This window comes from Chelonia mydas, chromosome 1, assembly GCF_015237465.2.
Source record: "Chelonia mydas isolate rCheMyd1 chromosome 1, rCheMyd1.pri.v2, whole genome shotgun sequence".
Taxonomy (NCBI): domain Eukaryota; kingdom Metazoa; phylum Chordata; order Testudines; family Cheloniidae; genus Chelonia; species Chelonia mydas.
Genome location: NC_057849.1, coordinates 255,254,945 through 255,282,139, shown reverse-complemented (window position 1 = coordinate 255,282,139; position 27,195 = coordinate 255,254,945). Strand labels below are relative to the sequence as shown.

Genomic DNA, 27,195 nt, shown 5'->3' with positions numbered 1-27,195 from the left:
AGAAACAGATTTGCAAAACGTCCGGGGGAGAATTAATTGTCCTTTCCCACCCCTGCCCAGCTCAAAGCATGAGACTGGCAAGGAGGCCAGTCTCGGTGCTTCGAGCTGTGTGGGAAAGGACAATTAATTCTCCCCCGGACGTTTTGCAAATCAGGGTGCAGGGCCGGGGGCGCTGTGCAGCCCGCAGAGCCATGCAATGACTCTTGTCCCATCAGAGAAATCAGGGGTGGCAGGAGGTTGGTCTCCCCATCACAGAATCTAGAGCCCTCCCCCTGCCACTGAACGGGAGAGTCATGAACGCTCTATCGAAATGAGGGAAGGTTTTCAGGTCACTGTCTCTTTAATGGGGGTGTGTGGGTGTGAGGACGTCCTCTGCCCCTGACAAAGATGCCCGTCACGCTACCATCGTTCTTTCCCCTTACTTCCGCCCCGCCCAAACATGGCCGCCGGCGGAACTAAAATCATCTGGGCCCCAGCTCCTGCCCCCTCCGCCGCCCAAAGATCGGATGGCCCCTGTGATTGGCCAGAGGGCGGGGCGGGGCGAGAGAGTGAAGGAGCGAGCGCTGTGGTTGGCGAAGAGGGGATCACGTGACGTTGCCGTGCTTTCTGGTGACGGCTGACGGTGGGGTAGCAGCGAGCGCTGCGTGAGTGACTCGGCTGCGAAGCGAGTCTGGGGGCGGGGCCTGGGCTTGCCGCTAAGGATTGTGGGCGTCCGAGGTGCAGCTGGGGGCAGCGGCGGCGCCACCCTGAGCTGTGGCACGCGAGAGGTCCGGGCTCGAGGTCCGTCGGTTCTGCCGGCGGGGGCGCGCCCGCCCTCCAAACCCTGCCGGGGGCGGGGGTGCGGGTGCCAGTCAGTGCTGCCGTGCGGGGAGCTGGGCTCAGCGCCCTCCCCCCCGCCCCCATTGCACCCCCCCGCCCCCCGGGCCTGCCCCCTGGCGCTGCTTCTCCGGGGTTGGCGCTGCCAGGCGGGCGGCTCCCCGGCCACCCCAGCCCGTGGCACGACGCCACAGCCCCTCCTCCGTGGCTCCCTGCGGGCCCCACGGGGTGCTGCCCCCTTCCCTGCCTGGGGGATGGGAATGAAGCGCTCCCCCCGCTCTGGCCGGGGCAGGCGTGGCCCCGAGTGGCCCTGGAAAGGGGGGATTTCCAGCCTCCGCTGGCAGGATGGCGCCGGTGCAGGGCGGGGCCTCGACACAAGGGGTCAGACTGCAGCGAGGCCAGTGGGTGTCTGTGGGGCACAGCGAAAACCCCACATGCCCTTCCTGGTATGAACGACAGACTAGAGGGAAGTGCGCTGTTAGGAAAGGAACAAAAGAGCCACAGCTTCATGTTTGCTTTCCTCTTTGGGGTGTATGTGTGGGAACTGGTTTTCTGTTCCTCTTTTTGCATATAGTTAATTTCCTATATCTTTTTTCATAGGATGGGTGGGGATAAAAGAGACTGCCTTGTGCAGGTTGTTTATCTTGTGCTTACACTCTGTTTCCTTCTCTCCAGTCAGCATTTTTCCTCTTTTCTAGAAGTGAATCCAAAAAAGAAATCTGACTAGCAGAAATTTTCCCCGCTTCTCATCTGTCTCTGGTTTTTCCCCAACTTGGAAGTGGCTGGGGTTTGTTTGAGATTTCTTTTGGGAATGAGGTGAAATGCTGTGTTAGATACTCTGTCTCAAATTTTCCTTGTACTGTTATTTAACATTGGCCTGCTAAACCGAGGGCTGTGAGTTCAATCCTTGAGGGGGCCATTTAGGGATCTAGGGCAAAAATTGGGGATTGGTCCTGCTTTGAGCAGGGGGTTGGACTAGATGACCTCCTGAGGGCCCTTCCAACCCTGATCTTCTATGATTTGGTCTGTAGATCCTGTTTTTAGGCTGTTAGGTGTCCCCAAAAATTATGTGCACAGAAGCTGTTCAGTATCTGAACTCACCTGGCTAACTTCCCCCTCTTGCTGGAAAGGGAGGACCATTGTCTAATGGTTACAGTAGAGATCTGGGTCCCTGTCTACACTAAGGAAGTTTTTAAATATGTCCCTTCATTGCTAACACCAGTTCAGCTCCACCTGTATTAGCAACATTAGGAGCCCTAGTGTAGATGGGCTACCCCCGTTGTAAGCACTCTGTCAATTCCACCTGCTCTGGATATTCTCCAACCAAGGCCATAAAATCCTCCATCACTCCTTTCAGCTGTTCTTTCTGCCAGGCTGCGAGGTTGTGGGACCCAATCTTCTCCCTGAGCTGGCATTTGTATTGGGGTCAGGGTGTTTTTAGTCTAAATTATATACATAGTAGAAACTAGTTCTAGTTCTAGTCTCTTTTCTTGCTTTTAGGTTTGGATTTTTTCTGACAATTCAGTTCTCTCTGCTTTGGTAGATGGAGGAAGATGTCAGGGATCCCTTCCCTGACAAATTACATGGTGGATAGCCACAGTCTGTATAATGCAAGAGAGATGAGGCCTCCTCAGATCCCGGATGCTTTTTTGTCTGAGAAGGGGCCTGTGAAACTCCATTCTTGTCCCTTTGCCAGTTATTTTAGAATTGGTTTTGCCCTGGATTGATTTAAGGTTCTCCTGGGATGTAAACAAAACTCACTTGGCTGTTGTCTCTGCTTTGCATATGCCGGTGCAACAAGCCTCAGTCCCTTGTCATCCTTTAGGGAACAGTATATTAAAGAGTTGATGAATCTGCATGTTCAAATCATAACTTAGAGTTCAATCCCATGAATTTTCATCCTTCTAAGGTCCTTGTGAGTCTCACAGAAACTTACTTTTCTTGCATCTGTCACTTTATGGCTATAACATCTGTGAAGAAAGTTTCAGAACTGCAGGCTTTGATGGCATCCTTATACAAATTTTCAGAAGGATGAAGTAGTCCTAAGCCAGCCTCCCAAACACGAGTGTGGTGGTCTGATTTTGTTTTAAATCAGGTAGTTTCTATGCCAATATTCTTCCAAAATCCTGTGACCTTCTGGGTTTAGCTTGGCTGGATACAGTGGATGTGAAGAGGGGCCATTGCTAAGTCATTGTCAGGGCAAAGTCTTTTAGGAAATCCTCAAGATTGAGGGTGGGTGGGTGGCCGGCCATTCCTTTCAACCTAGAAGTGATCTAAGCAGGCCAGATTCAGTGAGCTGTCGCTCACGAAAGCTTATGCTCAAATAAATTGGTTAGTCTCTAAGGTGCCACAAGTACTCCTTTTCTTTTTGCGAATACAGACCAACACGGCCATTACTCTGAAAAGTTCTCAGACTATGTCCTTGCTGAATTCCTTCTGTACCAAAAGGACTTAATACCCCTTCTGCTGGAGTCTAGCAGCTACTGTTGAGCTGGAAGGCTGCTACCTAGAGCCTGACTCACCTCTTCTAACTGCTGTATTCTTGATACTGATTTGTGATCAGATTGAAGGCTGCGCACAGGAGAGGAGTGTTTCAGTCTCTCTTCAGTAAGGAGCATGCCTCAGTTCTCTTCAAGTGGATGTGGGAGGAAGCAGGATCTGGAAAGGAAAAAAAGTAAGGGCTTGTCTTCATTTACAGCAGTGCAGCTGCAGTGCTTTAGTGAAGACGCTCTTACACTGATGGGAGAGCTTATCTCGTTGGTGGAGTTAATCCACCTCTCTGAGAGGCAGTAGCTATGTTGGTGGGACAGGCTCTCCCGCTGATATAGTTGTGTCTACATGTCGGGGTTAGGTTGGCATAGTGTCACTCAGGGCTGAGGATTTTTCACATCCCTGAGTGATGTCATTATACCGATATCTATCTGTAATGTAGACCTGGCCTAAGTTTACTTACAGAAGAAACTTTTGCCCACGTAACATATTGTCTCAGTAGGTCCATACTGACTCTCTCTCCTTCCTATTTCAGAGATTTAAATTAAAGATTTAACAGACACTATGTGCCCATGTTAATACATACCAATATTTCAAAGTGGCGTGTGGTGGAAGAGTAGGGAGCTTGGTGGGGACCAGGGCTGTTTTATAATCAGGGCTGTGGGTGGAGGAGCAAGGCTATGTATAGCAGGGAGAGTAGCTGGGCCATGCATGGAGAGAATGGGTAACATGGTTATGGTGGACTGCAGCTGTAGGGGCCACCGGGGCAACTGACTCAGGACGGTGCGGGGGCATCAGGGCTCTGGAAGGGGATGTATCAAGGTGGACAGCTGTCTGAGTATCAGCTTTGATGTAGACTTTAAAAACCTGGCAACTTCCTTAAAAACCAGTTAAGGTGGTTCAAGTGACTTCCACAAATATAACCATAAAAAAGCCAGCAAATCCCTAGTTAAGTCCTCAGCTATCTCATTTGACCTACAGCCATGATTTCACCTTTTCTCCTCTGCCTCACCTGCAATATGATGCATGTTTTTGCAGAGGAGGAAGTTGGAGGAGGCAAATGCAACTTTTAACTCCATCCACAAGCAGCTGTTACAACACATTAGCAGACAGGCTTCCTCATTTCGTCGCCTAAATTAAGTCTACTAAAGATGTTAGACAGTAACTTCCCAAAATGATGAACACTGTACAAACAGCTTGCACTTAAAAAAAAACCATAATTCTCTCCATTAACAATCATACAACAGGACGCACGTCAACCATCCACTTCAAATCTAGGCCATGCCCATAGCCATCTACTTCTACACAGCACTAATTTTATACTCCAAACATCTATTTCATACCACTTCATGTGGTCCAAGTTAAAAGTTGCATGTTTAGGCCCTGATAGCAAACAATTTACTGCCATGGGTAGTCCCACTGGTAATAAAGTTAAGCCCTTATCTTTGCAGGATGGGGGTTTTAGTGTGGAGATTGAGGGAGGCGACAGAAGTGATGTTGGTGAGGTAATGTGAATAAGGCAAAATCATGGCCGTAGTTTGCAAGGGCTGGCTGAGGACTTAGCTAAGGGCTTCCTGACTTGTCTTATGGTTGTATTATGTTTAAAGCACTGAATTGGGACTCAGGAGATCTGGATTTGATTCCTGGCTCTGCCACAGAAACCCTGTGTGACCTTGGGTAAGTCACTTTAACTCGTCTGCAGCTCAGTTCCCCATCTGTAAAATGGAGGTAATAGGCCTGGCCTTTCTCCCACTCCTTGTCTCTCTTGTCTGTGCAGATGGTAAGCTCTTTGGGACAGGGCCCATCTCATAGTACAGCACCTAACACAGTGGGACCCTGACCCTGACTGAGGCTGAAATTTCAGGGCCAGGCAGTGCCTGCTAGAAATCTGTTCAGTTGATATGTGGGTACCAACTCTTCAACCCTCACTCCGCATTGCACACCTTTCTGAGGGAGGATAGGGATGGCATATCTTGTCTAATGGAATACATGAAGAGTCAATGGACTCCTGCTGAGACAATGCGTTGTGGGTAGGGAGTGGGGAGCTGGGGTTAAGGTCACTGAATGGAAGTCTCGGGGCTTTGCTGGGTACGGGCAGTGGGGGAAGGTACTGACCTAGGCTGAACTTGGACTCTGATTTCTTCCAGGGTGAGGGGAAGCAGACAGTTGATTTCCCCAAAAGATGCAGTTTTTTGGCCGACTTGTAAACACCATCAACAATGTCAGCAACCTGTTTTCAAACCCTTACCGGGTGAAGGAGGTGCCCCTGGCAGAGTATGTGGGTCACACACTTCTGAGAGAGGAAAACAGGGTGATCCTGTATAAGAACAAAAACGCTCGCTACTGGGACTGCCTGCTGGTGAACCCCCAGAGTAAGCTGGTTGCCTTTCGGTGAGTGACAGATGATCCTTTCCTCTTCTGGACACGTTTTGGAGCCAGAGTGGAGATTTTCTGAGAACAGGGAGAGTGGTAGCATGGGCAATGGAAACATCTTTCTGGCTACAGGTGCTGTCACTGGGGACAGGATGCCCAACCGGGTGACGATTCCTTAAGAGTGAATGCAGGCGGGAGGAGAAATGCCTAGCATTAGGGTGTGGAGAATCAATATGTCTCCCTAGTGCTAGGAGGATTGGCTTTTGGCCTATATTGAGGGGAGCTGGGCTGCATTCTCATTCCCTTTACTCTTCTCCAGGCTCTTCCAGTTAGACAACGAGACGGAAGCCGTTGAGCGCTTTGAGCAGTATGCCAGGCGGCTGCGCCCCTTCTACGAGAGCTCGCCACAACCCCTGCAGCTGGAGGTCCTCCAGCAACTAAGTGACTGTTTCCGTAACCACCCCCACTGGTCCCTGGCGCATGTGGCAGTGGAGACAGAGCTTCTGGGGAGTTTCCGACACAATCGCATCCTAAGGCAAGGGCTGAGGAGTTCTCCTGAAGGAGTATCACTTGGAGTTAGCTCAGGGCAGGAATGCAGTGCAGGCCCATGCTTTCAAGGTCAAGCACCTAAATCCATATTCCAGCCCCTAAATAAATAAAAGTGGGCTGCTTCTTGGAAGAGCTTGGGTCCTGCAACTTCCATGGACCTCGCATTGGCAGATAGTGGCCTAAATGCCTAGCGTGGCCAAATGATGGGTGTGATAACTGCTTACATAAGAACAGCCATACTGGGTCAGACCAGAGGTCCATCTAGACCTGTGTCCTGTCTTCCAACAGTGGCCAATGACAGATGCCCCAGAGGGAATGAATACAACAGGTTTATCAAGTGATCCATCCCCTGTCGCCCATTCCCAGCTTCTGGCAAACAGAGGCTAGGGACACCATCCCTGCCCATCCTGGCTAATAGCTATTGATGGACCTATCTTCCATGAACTTATGTATATCTTTTTTTGAACCCTGTTATAGTCTTGGCCTTCACAACATCCTCTGGCAAAGAGTTCCACAGGTTGGCTGTGCGTTGTGTGAAGAAATACTTCCTTTTGTTTGTTTTAAATCTGCTGCTTACCCATTATTGAAGGGTATAAATCTAACACTCACCATGGGAGTTGCTAGTGGGCTTTGAGCTCATTACCGTCAACGCCAGCCTCCTGTATTTGAGCTGAAGGAGTAAATCCACTAGCCGGTAGCAGTAGTAAGGCTGTTATATAATCTATGTGGACCAGCCACTAGAGGGGGTTGTGGTACGCTGTGTCATGTTACATAAGCAACAAGAAAGGAGAGGAATTGTCTTCCTGGATCATAAAGCCTTCCTAGGCTGGAAATCACTTTGGCCTAGATCATGGGTGGGCAAACTTTTTCGCAACCGCAATGTGGCCCTCAGGCCAAACTATACGGAGGGCCAGATAGGGAAGGCTGTGCCTACCCAAACAGCCTGGCCCCCATCCCCTAACTGCCCTCTCCCACTTCCTGCCCCTGACTGCCCCCCTCAGGACTCCCAACTCATCCACACCCCCACCACTCCTTGTCCCCTGACCGCCCCCTCCCGGGACCCCCTGTACCCCTAGGATCCCACCCCCTGTCCAATTCCCCCTGTCCTCTGACTGCCCCGACCCCTATCCACACCCCTGCCCCCTGACAGGCCCCCCAGGACTCCCACGCCTATCCAACCCCCTCTGTTCCCCATCCCCTGACCGCCCCCCCCCCGCCCCCGATCCTCTGCCCCATCCAACTGCCCCCTGTCCCCGACTGCTCCCCGGGACTCCCTGCCCCTTATCCAACCCTCCTGCTCCCTGACCCCTTACCATGCTGCTCAGAGCATCAGGAGCTGGCAGCCTGGCGGGAGCCAGCCACGCTGCTGCGCTGGCTGCGAGCTGAGGCTGCGGGGGCGGGGGGGTGGTCGGTGGGGGGGGGGGGCAGGGGAGGGGCCGGGGACTAGCTTCCCTGTCCGGGAGCTCAGGGGCCGGGCAGGATGGTCCTGCGGGCCGTAGTTTGCCCACCTCTGGGCTAGGTGCCCCGTTCCCTTTCAGTATTGATCTGGCGAAATGTTCAGTGTGGGCAAGAGGAATTAGGAACTGGATAGCTCAGGGACTGAGGGGTTAATGCAGGAGCTTTCTCCTCTTGGTCATTGGGTACAATCTAGCAGAGGATGCTGCACATCAGGAGGAGGAGTGTTAGCCGTGCTATGTGGTGGTTCCAGTACTGGAATAGCAGGAGGCGCTAGATGGCAGGAATGAGTGCTTTGGCAGGGCTGTGAGTGGAGGAAGCTTGCACACCACTTCCCCACGCTCCGCCATGGGCTGTCAGCCCCTTGCTTTCACCAAGTACATGAAACAATTAGTTCTAACACAGTAATTTAGGGAATCTGACGCAAACCTCTGGTAGGGTGTTGTACTGAATGTCCTCTCTCAGGGCAGGGGCCCACCTGTTAACTCTCTTGTGTTGCAGCTGTGTGAACAGCACAGAGTGCGAGGATGGCTGTACCCCACTGCAGCTTGCCTGCCGGAAGGGAAACATTGAGTGTCTGTGTGAGCTGGTGGAGTGCCATGCCCGGCTGGATGTCACTGACAAAAATGGGGAGACAGTCTTTCACTATGCTGTCCGAGGAAGTAACCCTGAGATCATAAAGGTGAGGGCGAAGCAGGGGGCTTTACAGCTGGCTGCTGGGTACTCTTCCTACCACAGGGTGGGGGTGAAAGAAAGGAACCCAGTGCTGTATGTCTGGAGGAGATAGAAACAAGGCTTTCCACATTTGGAGGAGAAAAAGCCAGATAAATCTGTTGCTGCAGGAGGATGCAAATCTTTGGCTTGATCTCAGCCCCCCCCACTTCCTCCCTCTTCAGGGACTTTGCTGTCTGCATGGCTGCAGAGTTCTCCAGGACTGAACTCTAAAGCCCAGAGTGCTCTGGGACAGGAATAAAACAGGACGAGGTGCAAAATGAGTGCACCAGAAAAGACTATTTGCATCTACTTCTGGCCTTAGGCCAAGAGTTCCCTTTTTTGCTTTCATGGTGCCTATAGCAATGGAAGACCAAATCAAGTTTCATATGGCCTTTCATGGTGGCTGAGGGTCAAAGCCTAACTTGAACCATTCCTGTCATTTTTCAAAGTCTGCAGAGTCTGTCCTTAAACCTGCCTCCCCTTGATTCAGGTGACATGACAGTCGGAGCTGTGTGTGGACAGAGTCTGACCAAACTATCATTCCTCTGGGTTCTTTTTTAATTACTATGGTATGTTGGCCAGACTGACTTGACAATCCAGACCCTTATGGGCTGAGTCAATGTGGTTCCTTCCTGCTAGTCTGATGGGCTAGTGAGAACAGTGCGTTTACACAGGCTAAGATTAAGGATTGTGATCCTGAGGTTTTGGTGGTGCCCATAACTACCCTCTGGATTTGGTCTGAGTATAGACCTAAGGGCTACGGATGTGCTTCTGTTGTTGCTCTGTGAGATGACTGACTGCACTGTGCCAGAGCCTGAATCTTGATGGAGAAGGAGACAGGACACTGACAGGTGGCATTGGAGACTTTTTTTTGCTGGCTGTTCCCTATTCTTATACCATCCAGGAAGGGCAGGGCTCAAAGTTACAGGTGGCCGAACCCTTGGATGGAGGAGTGTGTGTTTCTGGTCTGTGGTTACTTTGAGATGGGTTTTGTGAGAAGAGGTTCTGGAGTCGAGTGGGGGCAGACTGAGTTCTCAGTGCGATTTGCAGTCCAGAAATTTTCTGCTGGGCTTGACTTTGCTGCCTCTGTTGCAGAGGAGAGGGAGGAGCTCTGCCGCCTTCACAGCCCTGATGTAGGTTTGTAGAAATTCCTCAGGGCCAAGTCTGGCTGTATCTGATTGCATTCCATGCCAGCACCACTTGAGTTTTCTTCCTCCTGGCTTTTTTTTTTTTTTTTTCCTATGGCAGGTCATTGGTGATCTGTGTGGGGTGAGAGAAGGTGCTTCAGTGCTGGTATTTCTATGGCTATAGCCAGATAGCCTTGCAGCACTTCACCATTTCTCCTACTTCTTGGCTTTTGAATTGGGTAGTTTTCTAGAAGTCAGTCTTGGACTTTGGAGGAGTCCAAGAGAGTTTTGGGACAGACCATGGGGGCTTTCTTGACTTGTGACAAGGAAGGTGGGATGAGGAGGAGGCCTCGCCACATCTAGGGTGTTGGACTTTTAAGGGACCCTAAAAACAATCCTGATTTAACGGGGCAGCCTCTCCATGTTACTATAATAACAGCAGCTTAATGGGTTTGCCCTGAGATTTTTAAACTGGATTGACCTCCCCCAGGATGCTGTTTACCCTTTGCATCAGCAAAGAACAGGGAAATTAAACTGTCCAGATTCACTTCCTGCGTCTCCAGTGGTTTTGGGTTTCCTGCAATGGGGGTAGGGGTGTGGGGGAGGGAGTGTCAGGTTAACAAACAGACCAACAACACCGTTTTGTTTGAAATTTCCAAAACCAAAGTCTTGAAAACGTTTCTATTTTGTTGATACTTTAAGCAGGATCTGGATTCACGTTCTAACCTAAGCTTGAGCCAAAGGGGAGAGCACAAGGTGGAGTAATAGACTTCCCAGTTGGACAAACAAGGAGAGTTTAAATAACCACCAGGATAGACTTGTGGGGTGGTCCTAGGGTAGGGGATGAAGAGGGGGACAAGCTATACCATTTATGATGAGTCAAATACTGTCCCCAGCAGCAGTCCTCAGAGCCTGGAGAGAGAGAGATTTTGCTGTTTAATTTCTTTTCAGCTCCTGGGCAAAAAGCCATCTGTTGGCTTGAACCACCTGAGCAATCAGGGGCAGACGCCTCTGCACCTAGCCTGCCAGCTGGGCAAAGAGGATGTAGTTCTGGCTCTACTGAAATGCCATGCCAAGTGCAACGTCATGGGGACACTGGGCTACCCCATTCACACTGCTGTGAAGTACTCCCATAAGGGGTAAGTGTTCACCTGTCTTGTTGGAAAAGGAGCACTGGAAGGGTCCCGCCTACAGGCTTGGAGCCCATATGCTCCTCCCTGGGTGCGTGCTCCTCCCTGCTGAGAACTATATCTGGGTATCACTGACTGGCATAGACTTGCCTGCCCCTTCCCAGTGCTTGCCTATCTTGTTGGGATAGGAGTAACAGCAGGATAGTGCTCACTGGCTGAGACTCTGCCTAGTACCCGTTCGCCTTGCTTGGAATGGAACTCCGTGGTTGATGCCTGGCTAGCATGCCCCTTCCTAGTGCTCACTTGCCTCCCTGAGAATGGGCACTCTTAAGACACCACATGCTGGCTCAGATCCTGTGTGCCCACTATCATTGTGGGTTTGCCTTTGAGGATGGGCCAGCCCCAGAATGTCACCCGCTAGCACTAATGTTCTGTTACCTCCCAGTGTCCATTTGCCTTGCTAGCAGGGCACGACCCAATGGCCTAGATTCCAGGTATCTTTTCCCAGTGCCTCTATCCTCTCTGCTGTTGATGCCTTTGAGGAGCAGTGGGCGCTGTCCCGGGTTCTCTGCTCGGTGTCTCCATCAGGTTCCCTTCGTTTGATCCTTTGATCTCACTCCTGTCCCTGTTATCTCATTAGTTGTCCCCCAGAATCATTTGGCTTCCAGGTCCTGTGGATCCTCCCCTTAGGCTGGGGGGAGGTCCTTTAGCAGTGCGTGGACTTCTGCCCGCCCACTTCCTGGATCCGAATAGGATCCTCTCTGCTAGTGTGGCCCATTGACTCTTAGCTCCTCCTCAGTCTAAGAACAGGGAGCACTGGATGCTTTGCTGTTCAGGGGCCTGCCCAGGTCACAGAGCATCCCAGGTGGGGTGGAGAGACAGAGGGCTGTTAACCCACAGTTCCTCAGTGTGGGCTCTCAAGGATGTGACGACCCCTGCACATTGTTGGCAGGCTGGGGTCTTTGTCCCCATCCACGACCGTTCCCTTTCCATGCCTCCATCTCATTTCCTCCTGAAGGTGTGTGCGGGCCCTTCTTGAAGTGGATGTCAATCAAGTTCAGTTCAAGGACCCCCACTACGGAGCAGCTGTGCTCCACTGGGCCAAAAATGCTGAGGTAAGCAGAGCTGATGCCAGGCAGAGGGGCAAACTGACAGGCATGCCAGCATGCCACTCAGTCACACTGGACCACTTCTTCTCATATGAAATTCTGCTCCCCTCCTCCCCCCATTAATTCCTCCAGCTGGAAACGTTCACCTTCCTGCAGGTTGCTGCATGTGTGATTCTGTTTAGAGCACAGTAACCTAGCAAGACACCTAAAAGGCAGTCGCTGGTCACCCACGACTCAGATTCTCAAGTAGAGCAGCCTCTTTCCCCAGGCTGCTTCCCATGGTACTGGTTGAGAGACTCAGTGCCATCAACAGTAGGGGGAGAGAGCTGTGGACCCTCACAGTGAAATGGGCAGATCTTGGTACTGGGTACCCTTGGTTATTGGACTGCCAGCTTGTTCCCCTTCGCTCTCTTTCTGATGGAGTAATAGTGCTAAGGCCACCTCTAGGGTGGAACCTGGCAGCTATTCTGTGCCATCAACATTACATAGCAGTTTCTAAGGTGGGAAACAGAAGAATAACTTCTCACTGCAGGGGAATTTTAGCTAGACAAGTTATAATCACCCAGAGTGGAAATTGGCCTGCCCACTGGGACTAATACCCAGAATTCTTGTGAAAAATGCCAGGGGAGCTGGCATAACGCCCCCCCTGGTGCCATACTAGTGCACTGATTCAGGCCTAGTTTAGAGAGGAGACTGCCTCTTGTTGCATTGCAGCACTCCTTCCACCAGCATTTAGGTTCTCATTGGATGTCTCCCAGTCAGGAATTGAACAGGCTTGAAACTGCCAGGCTCATAAGGTGGGACAGTGGAAATAAACAGGGGGATTTTGGCAAAATCTACACAAAATCTTCCCTCAAATGTGCCAAGGATTTCAGTCCAAATGGGATCACATTTTTCATTTAGCTCTGGCTCTGCTTGGCCCCATTGCTGTGTTTTGTTGTAAGACACAAGCGAGACATTCAGAAGCATAGGTAAGGTCATTAAAGTGAAGAGCTGTTTTGGTATCAAGTATTTAGAGAAACCTCACAAGATCCTCATTGTCACAATACAGATGCCCAGGGCTTTGTAGCTGACACTTAACTGTTAAGCCTTGTCTACACTAGTCTTTGTTTCTTCCCCCATTGCTATCATCAGCTTCTCAAGCACTCGCTGCCTGGCATCTTCTACCTAAGGAAGAACAGGCTAGTTTGCCCATCCATGCTGTTGTTCTGAAGCTATCACGCTTCCTTGTTGCTTTCTCTCCCTCTCTTCCTATGCCTTTGGGGCACAGATGACCCGGATGCTGATTGAGTATGGCTGTGACGTGAATTCTGTCAGCAAGACGGCAGACACGGCTTTGCACATCATGGTCAAGCGGGGGCGTTTTGACAGCGCAATGGTGCTGCTGACGCACGGGGCTCTTGCTAATGCCAAGGGAAAGGATGGCAACACCCCGCTGCACCTGGCCATGAAGGTGAGTTTCTCCCAGGCTGCAGGTTTTCACTTCCCAGGGGATCTGATGGAGACCTTTTCTGCCAGGCCAGGGCATGAAAAGAACACCATGGAGCCGCCCCACCATTCCTTTTTATGAGAAAGGGGTTAGTATGCACAACTGCTCTCTTCTATGCTTCTAGCTGGGTTTAATTGGTCCAGCTGTGCTGGTGCCCACACCAGGAACATCACAGGCCCTGGCCCTCAAGTGGTGGGAAGGAGATGAATTCATCAGGATGCTCTTAATTAGCGGGAGCACCCAAGGATGAGAGCGACAGGGCCCAGCAAAGGTGGCGGCAAGCGGATGAAGGGAGCGTTGCCTATAACGAGATTTCTTCCTTCTTACAGCAAGACCACCTGGAGACGATCAAGGCCCTCATTGTGTTTGGCGCAGATGTTGAGATCTCCAATGAGTTTGGAGAGACACCAGGGCTGGTGGCCGCCAGGACCAGCAAAGGTGAGCTCTGGGCAGAAGAGGGGAAGAAGGGAGCAGGAGGTAGAAGTGGAAAGCCAGACACTGCCCCTCTCGAAGCCACGCTGTCAGATGCTGCAGGGGCACGATGGGGAGAGGCAGGGCAACTGAACCGCCAAGGTGCAGTCCCGTCCCCGAGCACACTGTGTACACAGTGTCTACCCCATAAAGCAGCTGTGAAATGCAGGGTCAGGGATCCCAACAAAGCACAAGCCCTAAAATCTGGTTGTAGAAGGATGCACAAAGTATGATCGCTACCTCACTTTCCATCCCTCAGTTACTGTACACACACGGGACTGGCTTTCTAGGGTGTATGGAATGACCCTGTGATTTGTGTATTGATTTTTCTTTTTAATATGTACGACTCCCCCACCTTGCAAGGTCCTAACCGGAAGGTGCTCTTAGGCCTGCTGCAAATGGTAGGGACGGAACGCTGCCACCCACCTAGCCCTGAATCCCCCCATATGGCATCCACAGCGTCACTACCGCTGTCCACCTCCCCGGAAAGACCGCCGCTCCCACGGAACAACGGCCACAGTTTAGGTAAAGCCTTCCCTGGCCCTGTCTCTCACTCTCTCCTTCTCTCTCTTCGCACTCTTCTCTGAGAGCTTCTCTCTGGATTGTCCTGCACTTTTGGGGCTCTGTCCTCTCTCCCAGCTCTCATTGTCTTTAGTAGCTGTCAGCCTGCTCCCATTCTTCCCAGGATCAAGTCTACCCTTCTCTTATTTTCCCCAGTAAAACTCTCTCTGTAGATCTGTTTGGATTCTTGGGTACACCCCTGCAGTGCACCAGCCCGAGGAGGAGAATTTTGGGGTGACTGGCCACCCCCCTGGAATAGATCTGGGACCTATGTCCATCCCCATACGCTGTGACACCCTCCCCCATCCATCTGGAAAGGCGGAAAAGAGCTCAGCTGAAATTTGTCTTGAGTTTTCCATTCTCGGTTGGTGATGGGGCATCCTGGGTGTGGGGGAGAGGTGGGGAGAAATGAGACATGGGAGTGTCTGGGGCCCAGATCCTGAAGTCTGAAAGCTAGTGGAGGGAAAGGCTGAGGCCTAGGGATAGATGAATGTGGAAAATGAATTCCCTTCTCACTCCAGCAGAGGGGCGTCTCTCTAGGCAGTGATAGGGTCTCATTGGTAAGATGGAGCAATGGGTGTGGTAGAAGGACAGAAAAGGAGGAAGTACTTACCTGTAGTTCTGCTGCTCTGAAGAAATGGCCATCCAGGATTCTCACTCCAAGCTTAGTACCATTCCTGTGTGGTTTCTCCAGAGAAAATGGATTCATCTCACCCCAGCAGGTGTGTCTGTACCTCCCGGAGTTCCGCTGCTGGAGTAATACAAGGAGGGAAATCCAGGGCTGAATTCCCCTCTTCTCTCAAGAGTGGTGGAGGTCTATGTGTGTCCTTCCAGGATTAGGCTTCTGATATATTGACAGAACAGGGCTGTTTTTATCAGGGACCTGAGTGTGTGCTGAGAAATCTCATCCAGTGCTGAGGTTCCTCCAAAGATCCACTGCTTCCTTCTAGTCGCTGGCAATAATGTATTTTTTCTCCTCCCCTGTTTTTCTTTTGGTTTCACAGGCTGGCACCTCATCTGGGCCAGGTTGCCCCTGCCCCCCCCCCCCCATCCCAGGTTGTGGCCTGGGATACAGCTGCAGATCGGTAGTAAGGAGGCTCCCAGACCTCCATGTCTGGTTATCTCCCAGGATTAGATTTAGGTTTCTTTCTCATTTCCTGCAGCTGCTGAGACCTACCTCCTCTCTGTTTTACTCTGGTGGTCCATCTGCTCCTCTGCATCTTTGTTTGAAAGTTCTCTGCCTGCCTGCTCTCGGGGATTTGATTTCTGATCCTATTTGGTGTGGAGTCTAAGGAAGGGGTGAATTGGTGGCACTGCATGCAGTGGCTTGTCTGCTCAAGGGAGGAGGGGCAAAGAACTTGTTTGATAGGGGTGGGAACTTGAAGTTCTTAGTGTTGATATAACATGGTGCAAGGCCTTTGCTGGAGGGGTGGAATGTGTCCGTACCAGTAACCAGCTACCGGAGGACAGAAGAGAGATGGCAGAGCAATGATTGAGGACTTGGCTTATTGCGATAGAGAGCCCACTAACTATAACTTTGCTAAATAGTGACTTGAGGCGATATGACAAGTATCTGTCTCTCAGGAGTGCTAGAAGGGTCTAAATAGCAAGGAGATGTCACTTGGATAAAACCACAAAACTTTGGTTGGCTGTTGTGAAGTATTTCCTGATGGTGAGGTCTGTGTAAGTGCAAAAGAGTTTCCCAGGGGAAGTGGTGGAAGCATTGTTGCATGGGACGTTGAAGCACTGGAGATTGTACTGCAAAGAGCAGGTCTTCGCTGGCAGGGAAGGGACAGGCATGAAAGGTCTTTTCTGCCACCGAGCTCTTTGAGATGAGGGCAGAAGGGTGGGAAAGGGAACTAGAGGGATAGGGTAGAAGATTAGAGGGCAGTGGGGGAGCTCTAGGGATGCAGGGGACCCCGGAGGAAATCTTCTCACCCCAGGTGAAGCAAAGGCACTGTTTATGCATATTCCTCTCCTCCCTCTACGACTCTCTCCTGCTGTCTGTTTGTGCCTCTCTAGGTTACGACAGCATCATCCATATTTCCACAGCACTTGGCCACTTGCTGAAGACGCCGGATGTCGTGGACTCTACCAGTGATGCAAAGAGAACGTAAGCTAGGAGTGGAACTTATGGGACAACTGCACGGCTCAAATACGGGGATGGGAGGGAATGAATTTCTCCTCCCCCCATTATGCATGGCACCCTCATTCCTGGAACAAGCCAGAGTGCCATGCAGGGGCTCATGCGCATGTGAGGTTCTCTGCTCTCATTATCATTGACTAAAATCCCATGCATGGCATGCCCATGTTTGACCCCTCTCCCCCTGCTAGTGCCCAGAGTCACGCATTGGCCTACACCCCCAATGGAACCCAACCTGGGTGATTAAAATCTGCCACCTCTGCCCTCACCATCACCCATTTAATGCTGTTGAGCAGCTAGTGCAGGCTTTGGCCCAGCCCAACACACTGACTTGATGGCTGCAAAGCTCTGTGCCAGTTTCTGCACCGTTTTGGCAGCATCTTGATGCAAGTGATGCATCTGTCTTGTGTGGGGTAGGGAGGGGATGCACAGAGATTGCATGAAATGCAGGGGGAGTGTTGATGGAACACTCTCTTGCTGCGGGGGGGAGGTGTGTGATTGAAGGGCAAGCAGCAGGGTCCTGGGTGGGGGAGGGGAATAAGGAAACTGTCCTCAGCAAATCAAAGGGGTGGCCAGTTCTGTGTATGCTTTGTTCTTTTGAAAGGAATATTGTATTAAAACAAGCCGTATCGGAGAGAAGGAATCTGAATGGCTGGTGATAGTCACAGCTGTGGAAGGGCAATGGCAGGCTTGGGAGCTATACCCATTTGTTCCAAAACCTGTACTAAAACACACGTGGCAGAAAGAATGTCATCAATGAATCGCAGTCTTCAAGGGAAATAGCTCCCACCAAGGGATGGGTTATACCAGAGTCCTGCCCAACTCTGGGCATCGGGAGAAATTATACTGTATGCCCAGTCCTCTCAGAGGCCAGAGGAGAGGAGCAGATCCCTGTCTGTCTTGAGGGGCCGAAGGCCTTCTCCTCCTCCCAGTTCTTCTGAGATGTGCATGGATCTCATATCGCCAAGCCCTGAGGACTCTGGCCCTAAATTCTGTAGCAAGGCCCCTGGGTTTCCATGGCACTCCGGGGCAGCAGATTGAGAATTGTGTGGTAGCTTCTGGTAAGTGTGTTAGAGCGGAGGGATTGTTGAATTAAATAGGAAAGGGATTAAGACAGTGGGCCCCCAGTGTAATTTATTTGAATATTAAATTCCCTCTATTTTACAATGCATTTAAATGTAAAGGGCCAGATCCCCAGCTGGTGTAAATCGGCATAGCCCCATTGAAGGGGATGACATCCTGTGCCCCACCAGAATGCACTGTTGTCCCTAACAACACATAGCTGCTGATCATTGAAGTGGTTGGAGTGACACCAGTTTACACCATCTGGAGATCAGTCCTTTCGCTACCAAGGTGCTGCCATCTTTTGTTTGTCATGGCAACATGTAACTGCATTGTGGGGGATGTTGCACGGGGAAGGGTAGGGGTTTTGGTGTCTGGGATAGATGGAGATTTTAGTGCCTGGGAGATGAGTTTGAGATTGTGGGGAGGACACATTAGCTGGGCGTTTCTGCTAAAACGATCAGCCATGAAATAGTTTACAATGTTGACAGGGCAGTGATGCATTCTTTTGGGATATGAGACAGTGCTACATCTGGAGATGGGAAGGCAGCTCTCCACAGAGAGAGTTTCTTTTCTTTCTTTTGTCTGTGTGAGGCTGCTGATCTCAGACCTCATAGAAAGACCTTGTTTAGCCTGGGCACCTCTTCCTGATTTCCCAGGGGATGGTATCTGAAAACAGGCGATAGGTGAGGTCTGGGAGCTGATCGTGGTGGTGGATGGCTGCTTTGGCACCTGAAAGGGAAGGGAGGATGTTTGAGGATGGTTTGGCAGCTGAGAAATCAGTTGGGTGCTTTTGGGGTTGCAGGAGGGTTTAGCAATTGGGAGGAGAGCTGGGACACTTGAGGGGCTACAGGGAGGTGCTGGGAGAGAGGTTGGGGCATCAGGGAGGGGGTTCAGGATGCTTGAGAGGAGGTCAGTTTATAGAGGAATGTCATTGCTGTCTGCTGCACTGAGCATACCCTATGTTCTAATACATAACTTAGCCCGCATCTTCCTGTTCTCCTTGTCCCTCTCAAGGTACGATCGCCTCCTGTGTCTGGATGGAGGGGGCATCCGAGGCCTGGTGCTCATCCAGCTTCTCATCGCTATTGAGAAGGCTGCTGGCCGACCAATCAGGGAACTCTTTGACTGGATCGCAGGGACCAGCACAGGAGGGATCCTGGCACTGGCTGTTGTACACGGTAAGGGACGACTGGGGAGGCAGCAACGACCCACAGGCACAACCGTTGCTAAGCCTGGGTCAGAACGGTTCCTCGGCATGTGGAGAACAGGAGAGGCGAGGGCTGCAGCTCTGTGATCCTGCGGCTCTGGGAGGTTGCTACCAGCCGAAAGGGAAATGGGATTTTTTAATGAACAAATGCCAGAACTCTGGTCGGTGTTTGTTCCTCCTGGGAAATGATCTGACCTGCTGTTTGGAATATGAGAAGTCACACAGCGAACAAGCAGTGTTTTTGGCAACCAGGTGTTCCTGGTCTTCTCCCCACCAAGGGTCTATGCCCAGGTTCCTTAGCTCTTTGTTATTGTCTGGAGAATCCTGAGGAGTGAGCTCTGAACTTGCCCTCCTCCCTCAGAGGCTTTCTGGTAGATTGAGCCTACTGCAGAGAATTGAGCACGTGGCTCCTGGTCTGGGTAGACACTGCAGGGGCTGAGTGTGATGCCGCCACATCCCCCCCTGACCCTGGGGAATTCGAGCGCTGATTCCCCCGGGTCTGACTGGTTCTGCTTTTCCGTCTGCCTCCCACTGCCTGTTACAGCTAATTCCGTTCTGTGTCTCAGGGAAGCCGGTGGACTACCTGCGCTGCCTGTACTTTCGCATGAAGGATGAGGTGTTCCGAGGGTCGCGGCCCTACGAGTCGGAGCCCCTGGATGAGTTCCTGAAGAGGGAATTTGGAGAGCACACCAAAATGACAGATGTCCAGAAACCGAAGTGGGTCACAGCTGGGGCTGCGCTTACTAATAATCTCTGTTGAGATTGTTCACTCCCCTCCTTTCGGCAGGCTCCGGGGTGAGGCGTTCAGCCAGGCCACAGACCAGATCAGGAGGAGGAGGTTGATTCAGAGGCTGACAATGACTACCCAGATTTCTTTCAACACCAATCTTTGTTTCTCATTTCATTTCCCACAGGGTCATAGTAACAGGGACCCTGTGTGACCGGCAACCTGCTGAGCTCCACCTCTTTCGGAATTACAAGGCACCAGCGATGAAAAACAAGCCTGATGTGAAGACAACGGACCCCTTCAGACCACTGACCAATCCAGAAGGTAAATGCTTTCACGCACCAGAGTCCACTAGGGGGAGAGAAGGGGGCGGGGGGGGGAAGGTATGTCCCGGCAGTGGGTTATTCTCTACTTTAACGATCCTTGGAGCTTGGTCCGTTCTAGTGGACGTTTCGTAGGCTATGTCTACACTACAGCCGGGATCTACGCTCTGAGATCGATCCATTGGTGGTCGATTTAGCGGGTCTAGTGAAGACCCACCAAATCGACAGCAGATCACTCTCCAGTCGACTCCTGTACTATCCCCGACGAGAAAAGTTGACGTGAGAGTTTCTCCTGTCAACCTCCCCCCTCCCCCCCTGTGGTGTAGACCCTGTGGTAACTCAACCTAAGGTACGTCGACTCCAGCTACGTTATTCACCTCGCAGGAGTTGCGTAGCATAGGTCGACTTACCGCCGTAGTGTAGACATAGCCTTAGTCTCCACTCTCACCTGTCCTGCCTTGACTGTTCATGCTTTCTGCAGCAATAAGCTGTAGCACACTGGCCTAGCCACCTGGGCATATGTCCTGCCAATCTGCAGAGCCGCAAATTCAGCAGCCACTCTCCCTGGCTCTGTGGGAGAAGAGTGGTGCAGAAGGGCCACCAGATTTTTGGAAAGGGGTCAGGAGGATGCACCTTCCTGAATCTACGTGCAGAGGCGGGGGCACGCGGGGAATGTGTCTCCACAGATTTCTGCCTTCCATTTAGCAACATCCAGAGGGGCTGCTGCAGACTCTGCCCCACAAGGCATTGGGGCTGGGCAAGGCCTGGGCTGCCTATTATGGGGACACCCAGCAGGGAGGAGGCAGAGGCTCCCCCTGGTGGTGACACTCACCACATGTCCGTGCAGTGCAGGGAGGGAGGAAGCAGCAGGGTGTGGGGCTGCAGGCTGAGCCCCTCCCTCCGCCCTGCCCCCCCACTACTGAATCCCAGCGCTTCCCCCTGCCTGCTTTGCAGACTGCCCTGTGTGAACGCTCTGGGCCTGTTCCCAGGGCAGAGGCCACTCTCCCACTCTTATAATGGGCTCTGCCCAGGGGAAACTGCTCCCCATACACAGCAGTGGGGCTTGCCCTGCCTTCCATTTAGAAACAGCTTCTAGACCCAGAGGTGATGCATGCGGAGGTCACATGCCTCCCCTCACCCCACAGAAACTTTAAATTGTGGCCCACCCCGCTATCAACAGTTATACATCGCCTCTGTCTATAGGGATGGGTTCCAAAGGGACATCTCCATCCCTCCTGGGCTAGTGAATGAATCTGTTACATACAATGGGCAAATTCATCCCCAACGTAACTCTGCTGGCTTCAATGGAGTCCCAGCAGAGATGAATTTGGCCCATTATCTTTAAAGGAGTCTTGAGTGGTGGTGGGAGAAAATTGCTGGGCCGTCATTTACACAAGCAGTTATTCTCCAGTGATTCCAGGCAAAGCCCACAGTGTTATGAAGAAAGAGGGCAGCGCTAACTGGTGGAGGGGGCCTCTGGAGTTACAGATCTCTCCCCTTTCCCCTCCTCCCAAAATCTACTCCGTCTTGCTTCACCATTCAGCAGTGTGTGTGTATGTGTCTGTCCGTGGTGACACAAGAAGTCAGTCAGTCGTATGCTCTGTCTCATGTTCCCACAGACCAGCTTGTGTGGCGAGCTGCCCGCTGCAGTGGTGCCGCCCCAACGTACTTCCGACCAATCGGGCGTTTTTTGGATGGTGGGCTGCTGGCCAATAACCCCACCCTGGATGCCATGACGGAGATCCATGAGTACAACAAGTCCCTAAGCCAGAAGGTGAGGATAAATCCTAGGGCTTTAATCACTAACTGGGGGATTTCTCCAGCATGCCTTTACAATGGGGTTTGGTTTGTAAATGACTCCTCCCTGGGAAGGGGGCTGTAACTGGTGGCTCTCTGAGACCAGGGTCCTGTGTTTAGCCACCGAGCGGGTAGTGCATCCTAGACAACGGCACTGCAAGCTCCCCAGATCTCCCCAGCACAGTGCTCCAACCTGGCTGTTGTAGGAGGATCAGCTCATTCTCTGTCCATGGCTTTTTCAGTTCTTAGCCTCTCTGAGGAGGCAACAGATAGGGCCAGTTAGTGCTAATGTGGTGATGGCTTTTTGCGTGATGTTGATGGCTGTGCTCTAGGCAAAAAGCTGGAATTCCCCCCAGTTATTTCCACATGGGACGTTTAACAGAGGTTGATGACTGTCCGTCACTTCTGACATGGGTTTGGATTGGCAGTGAAGACTTGGAGGGGGGAATGGAAAGGGTTCTGGTTCAGGGTGGGAGAGGCGTGTGTCTGAGTTATTGTGCAGGAGGTGTGGGGGCTATGGGGAAATCTTATGTAATCCTCAATCTCTTGAGCCATACAGGTCCCCAGTATTATCAGCTCAAAGATCTGGGCAATGAAATGGGGACAGCAATTTGTGAATCCCCCCCCCCCCCCCGCCCCCGTTTGTGTATTTTTTGGGGGGGTAATACTGTGGATTCACGCCAACAAAAATTTGTTTCTCCATCCTTCAAAGGGGCAGAGCCAGAAGGTGCGGAAATTGGGAGTGGTGGTCTCCCTTGGGACTGGGAGGCCTCCACAGGTCCCCGTGAGCTCCGTGGATGTCTTCCGCCCCTCCAACCCCTGGGAGCTGGCCAAGACTGTTTTTGGGGCCAAAGAGCTGGGCAAGATGGTGGTGGATTGTGTGAGTAATGGGGAGTGGGTTGGATGGGATGAAGCTGTGGAGTAGCGCTGGCGGGGGGCACCTGAGGTGGTTTCTGATGCTAAATCGTACTATTTTTAAAAAGAAAAGATGCTCAGTTGGGACTTACCAGGCTGTTACCCTTTAAATTCCAGTGAGGATGTGGGGATCACCTGTGACATCTATTCAGAGAGCTCCATGGACCACTCCCCATCATACAACACTCAATAACAAGGGTCTTACTCCCTAGCAAGGTGTCTACAATCACTTTCCATCCCAGCTGCCATGATTCTCCCTCTTGGAACCTCCTTAAATCCCTTGTTCTCTAAACTTTGGTGAGTCCAAATTGCTGCAGCAAAAACCTCTCCCACACTTTAGAAAGCGGGTTGAGTAGTGACATGGGAATTGTTACGCCGTGCTTGTGACACCTAGAACTGTGAGCCACCGTGTTACCCCTCTGCCTTAGCAAGGGCGAGAGCTTTGCTGCTGCTAAGCTCTGTGTGCGTCAGCTCCCTGACACACCAGCCTGACTGCCTGGCCAGCAAACTCTTCTAAAGTCTACTAGTCAAAACCTTTCCTTGCAGGTAACAGTCAGTGAACCTGAGTTCCCCAGAGCCGTCTCCCTGCAGTGTCCGCCCCTCTCACTGGACACTCACAGAAGTTATTAAATTCGCTCCTTCCATGGGCGCAGAGCACACATCAGCCTGTTAGATTAGCTGTAGCAATTAGCTCACATTTCTCTTTAATCCACACAGGACTGAGATGACTTCTTAATAAAACAAGAAGAAATTTATTAACCAAGAAGAGATTTAAATGATACAAAGCACAAGAAAGAGAGATGGGTGGTTCCAAACAAAAAAAAGAAAACCCACACAAGCTGCAACCTTTGCTTATGCCATTTTCTTTCTTACATCAAGTTACCAGGAGTTACACGTTACTTACATCAAGTTATCAAGTATTGGCCCTCCAACTTTTACAGCCTTGAAGGGTGCTGTAATGTAGGTCCCCTCACTGATTGATCACTAAAAAGGTCTCTCTGCTCCCCTTATATTACCCAAAGTCCATTGTCTCTGCCTTGAGAATCAGGAAGGCTTCCTGGGGTTTCTGTCCCCCGGCGTGATTGTTAAATGATCTTCTCCTTACTTGTTTAGCTTGATGGCTTTGTTTACCTTATATGTAAACATACTTGCATTGTCCTTTGTCTCTAACCAAGCTTGTCACATAGGTAAATGCATATTCCTTTGTCTAAGGCAGGCTGTTTATATACTGCCCCCCCAAACACATTTCAAGACTGTATTTCCAGCACACATCTGTAACTCTTTTACACCCTGTACATACATCATGTGGTGACTATCGGGACCTGTTTGTCACCAGTTTACATGATACCTTCCATGACACCTTTTACATACATATTATGACAGTGTACTGGGGCAACGAGTATGTCAGGCCTGATGAAAGTTACAGTATGGGTGGTCCTCTGCCAGCTGTTATTGAGGGGGTCCCAGGAAAGCCAGAATGTTAGGGGGTGAGATCGTCTGAAGTGGCCCAGCTGAAAGAATTCTTCCGATTTGGCACTTGTATCCTTCAAATACGTGTAGATTTGCAAAGGGATTAGGTGGATTACCTCTGGGAGCAAATGAGAAGGTAGGATAACCAGCAGGGGGCAGAGTGGTGTAAGTATCAAACACAGTCTGTCGGTTAATCCTGCGGAGCGTTTGTGTGACGGGTTGTGGAGCTGGGTTAATGACACCGTAGCTGAGAGTATAAAACCCTCCTTCGTAAACCAGATTTTTTGACACCAGCCATCATAATCTTGTCAAACAAGCTGCTTTCTGCCTGAAATTTTATATGGACGGTCTATTGGCAGAGGTGATCTTGTGTGTAGAAAGTTTGTGGTTGACCAGGTGAGCCTCTCCAAGTGATCGGACACAGAGGACCTAATTTTCAAAGTGGGGCTTCACAATTTTTTGCATGCAAAAATGGGTACCATTTACTTATGGGTGCAAAATTCCAATTGCAGAATTGGAGGCCTGGTTTAAAAACTAAGCCCTGAAAAGCGGGGTATTTTGCTTTTAGAAAAACCTTCTGTATTGCCCTCATGATCATTCGTCAACATTAAACAAATTGAGGAAATTCCTAAATAAAAACCATTGTAGTAGAGAGAAGTTTGGATATGTTTTTCACACAAACAAACACCCCTCAAACAACAAAAAGCGTGGAATATTTTTGTTCACAAAAGCTGAATGCTTGAAAGGAAAATTTGGAGTTAAGGTTCCCCAAATAACCTTAACTTTGACCCTTTCTCAGTCTTATACCTACAGACCAGAAAACCTCCGTGGAGTTTGTATTTGCCATGAGCTCTGCATTTCAGGTCTCATCTGAAAGCTGCCCCAGTATAACTCATAGGGCTCGTAGTGAATGCAACCGCTGCTGGCATCCTGCTTCTGGAGCAGAAGCCAGGATACAAACAGAATCCGAGAGATTTCACGGCTCAGAACCCAGAGCCCCCAACTAGAATCACCACCAAGGCCCGTTTTTGCACTTTTTGTCTGCACACAAAACTGTGGAGGCCTGGGACACCAAAAGGATTAGAAGAGTGTGCTCAGCCCCATGGGGAGCTGCGGCAGGGCCTGTAGAGAGGCTCCCCTACATCATTTGGTGGGTAAGTTTCCAAAATGTAGTTTTCTCTCCCTCGGAGGCCTGTACACTGGGACTCAGTGCCAAGGGAGCCTGACTTTACAAGCAGAGGGATACAAGCATTTAGGTTGGTTTCAGTGACCTAAGGGTGGGCATGTTTCCCCCTGCAGTGCACTGACGCGGATGGCCCAGCCGTGGACCGTGCCAGGGCTTGGTGTGAGATGACAGACACCCTCTATTTCCGGTATGAGCTTTTCTTGGCTGGTGCCCTTCCACTCTCTCTGTGCTGGGCTATCTGTATGGTTGTCTCTCTTCCCATTGTTCTCCCCCTCTCTCAGAACCTGAGTGTGGCATGTGTCGCCATCCCCAGGCATCATGTGGTGCTGCATTTGATGCTTGTGTCCCCATCCCTGCCTGTCCCTTCTTGTGTTGCTGCCCCCCTGTCTTCCCCAGTCCCACCTGGTGACATCTCGATATCCACAGGTTCAGCCCACTGCTGCACTCGGACGTGATGCTGGATGAGGTGAATGACGCGATCCTAGTGAACGCACTCTGGGATACTCAGCTCTACATCTGCCAACAGCGGGAGCAGTTCAAGCAGCTGGTGCAGGAGCTCCTCACCCGATGACTCTCTGGAAGACTTGAAGGCACCAATGCCCAATCCTGACAGTAGTGACTTAGGAAGCGGGCAAGGAGTAACAGCCTTTGTAGAAGAGCCAGACTAGGGGTTATCCTTGCCGTCAGACCAAGACATTGGTGGGAAGAATTCAGGGATCAGCGATATTAAATATGAAGCAGTACCCCGGCGCCATGCACGCATGCGGTGGCAGCTGGGAATTTACAACTGGTATGGAGGCCTGAGTCCCCTGTCCTCAGAGTGCAGTCTCTGGTACCCCCCAGGTATGGGCATATTCCCTAAATCACCCTGCCCTGAATCTATCTGACAGAGCAAGGGCAGACCTCACACTGCTTCCTACCTCCTGAGCAGACCTTCTGGAAGGTAACCCTGAGAACAGATCTCCCTTCCCCTAGAATATCTCTGGTGCTGGCCCTTCCCACCCTGGATAGCACAATGAAAGAGAGGCAAAGACAAACTTTTGAGGGCTACTTTATCCACTCTTGCAAATGTATGTGTGTTGTGGAGGGAACTGGAGTCGCTACCCCATGTGGTCTGGATGGAGAAGGGGCTAGGAATAGGGTAAAGTCTCTGCAGTAGTTTTGGACCCAAAGTATTGTGATTGTTCTTTTGTGATCCGTTATCAGCCTTGGGGTGAGGGATGGGGGAAGATCTTCCCTTGATCTGTTATAGCTATGACTGCTGCCCTTTCCCTTTCTATTGCTTTAGTGCTCTTTCCACCCCCCCCCAGTGGCTCCTCCCATCTCTCCTTCCAGTGTCCCTCCCAGTTCCCAACAGCTTCTGGCCACTAGGGTGGTGTGAGCAGACCTGGGGGAAGGGGATGAGGCTTCCGGGTTTTCAGTGAATGTTTCCTGCTGCCTGGCCTGTGCTGATAGTCCTCACGCATGGGCTGAGATGTGGAAACTCCTCCCCCTCCCTTCCCTTCCAGGGGTCACATGATGAGGAGCAAAATTCTTGCTTCAGCCACGGAACAAAGATTAAACCAAATTTATTGGGGGCCATTTATTGGCTGATAACACTGAATAAAAAGATAACGATGATTTAAATACTGTATTCTCTGTGATCATTTCCCGCTGAGGAATCTGACCCCTGGGACTAGATGGATTTCTGCTATTTCATTCTCCCCCTCCCCAGCTTTTCCTCCTGTGTTGGGAATTCCAGTGCGCTCTTAAAAGGCACTCATTGTTTCTGTGTTTTGTTTAGTTTTTGATAGAGGTGAATTTATTTGCCTGTAGGAACCATTTGGAGTTCACGGTGCATCGGGTCATCTCCCACGTTCGTTCTCTCTCTCTCTCTCTCTTTTAAATCTCACCTTGTTTTTGCCTTGCAAAACAAACTAACCAGTTGTGGTGGTGTTGCAAAGAGAGGGTTCAGTGTGAAACTTACAAGGTGTGAAATAAAGGGAGGTTTGAAGTCCATTTGATCATCATAAGCTTTGTATTTCTGTAGTGTCTTCTATCCTGCAAGATCCCAAAGGGCTTTGGGTCTGATTCTAATC

General features: G+C 51.0%; 1 protein-coding gene across 28 annotated transcripts; it reads left to right on the top strand.

Annotated features, from left to right (window-relative positions):
* The first annotated feature begins 482 nt into the window (after positions 1–482).
* Positions 483–27,115, top strand: PLA2G6 (phospholipase A2 group VI). 28 transcript variants are annotated; one of them, XM_043543193.1, is made up of 18 exons: positions 599–644; positions 2,317–2,355; positions 5,454–5,697; positions 5,999–6,214; positions 8,185–8,365; positions 10,476–10,663; positions 11,673–11,769; positions 13,034–13,216; positions 13,582–13,690; positions 14,087–14,248; positions 16,307–16,397; positions 18,507–18,670; positions 19,266–19,416; positions 19,614–19,750; positions 21,369–21,523; positions 22,259–22,426; positions 25,231–25,304; positions 25,544–27,115. In XM_043543193.1, exons 3-18 carry the CDS (start codon positions 5,489–5,491, stop codon positions 25,686–25,688), a joined length of 2,430 nt encoding a protein of 809 aa, XP_043399128.1. In that variant the 5' UTR covers positions 599–644; positions 2,317–2,355; positions 5,454–5,488; the 3' UTR covers positions 25,689–27,115. The 28 variants fall into 28 exon arrangements, 26 of the variants coding, with proteins under 26 accessions (XP_037737338.1, XP_043399210.1, XP_043399171.1 ...); XM_043543244.1 differs by lacking the exon at positions 2,317–2,355 and adding an exon at positions 3,380–3,490 and having other exon boundaries at positions 634–780; positions 16,337–16,397; XM_043543214.1 differs by lacking the exon at positions 2,317–2,355 and adding an exon at positions 3,380–3,490 and having other exon boundaries at positions 637–780.
* The last annotated feature ends 80 nt before the right edge of the window (positions 27,116–27,195 follow it).

What these genes read in the sequence shown, in the direction of transcription:
- PLA2G6 (XM_037881410.2), top strand. Translation starts at nt 5,489, where the DNA reads ATGCAGTTTTTTGGCCGACTTGTAAACACCATCAACAATGTCAGCAAC. An exon ending in CGACACAATCGCATCCTAAG is followed by an intron (nt 6,215 to 8,184) that starts GCAAGGGCTGAG and finishes CTTGTGTTGCAG; the next exon opens with CTGTGTGAACAGCACAGAGT. An exon ending in ACCACTGACCAATCCAGAAG is followed by an intron (nt 19,751 to 21,368) that starts GTAAATGCTTTC and finishes ATGTTCCCACAG; the next exon opens with ACCAGCTTGTGTGGCGAGCT.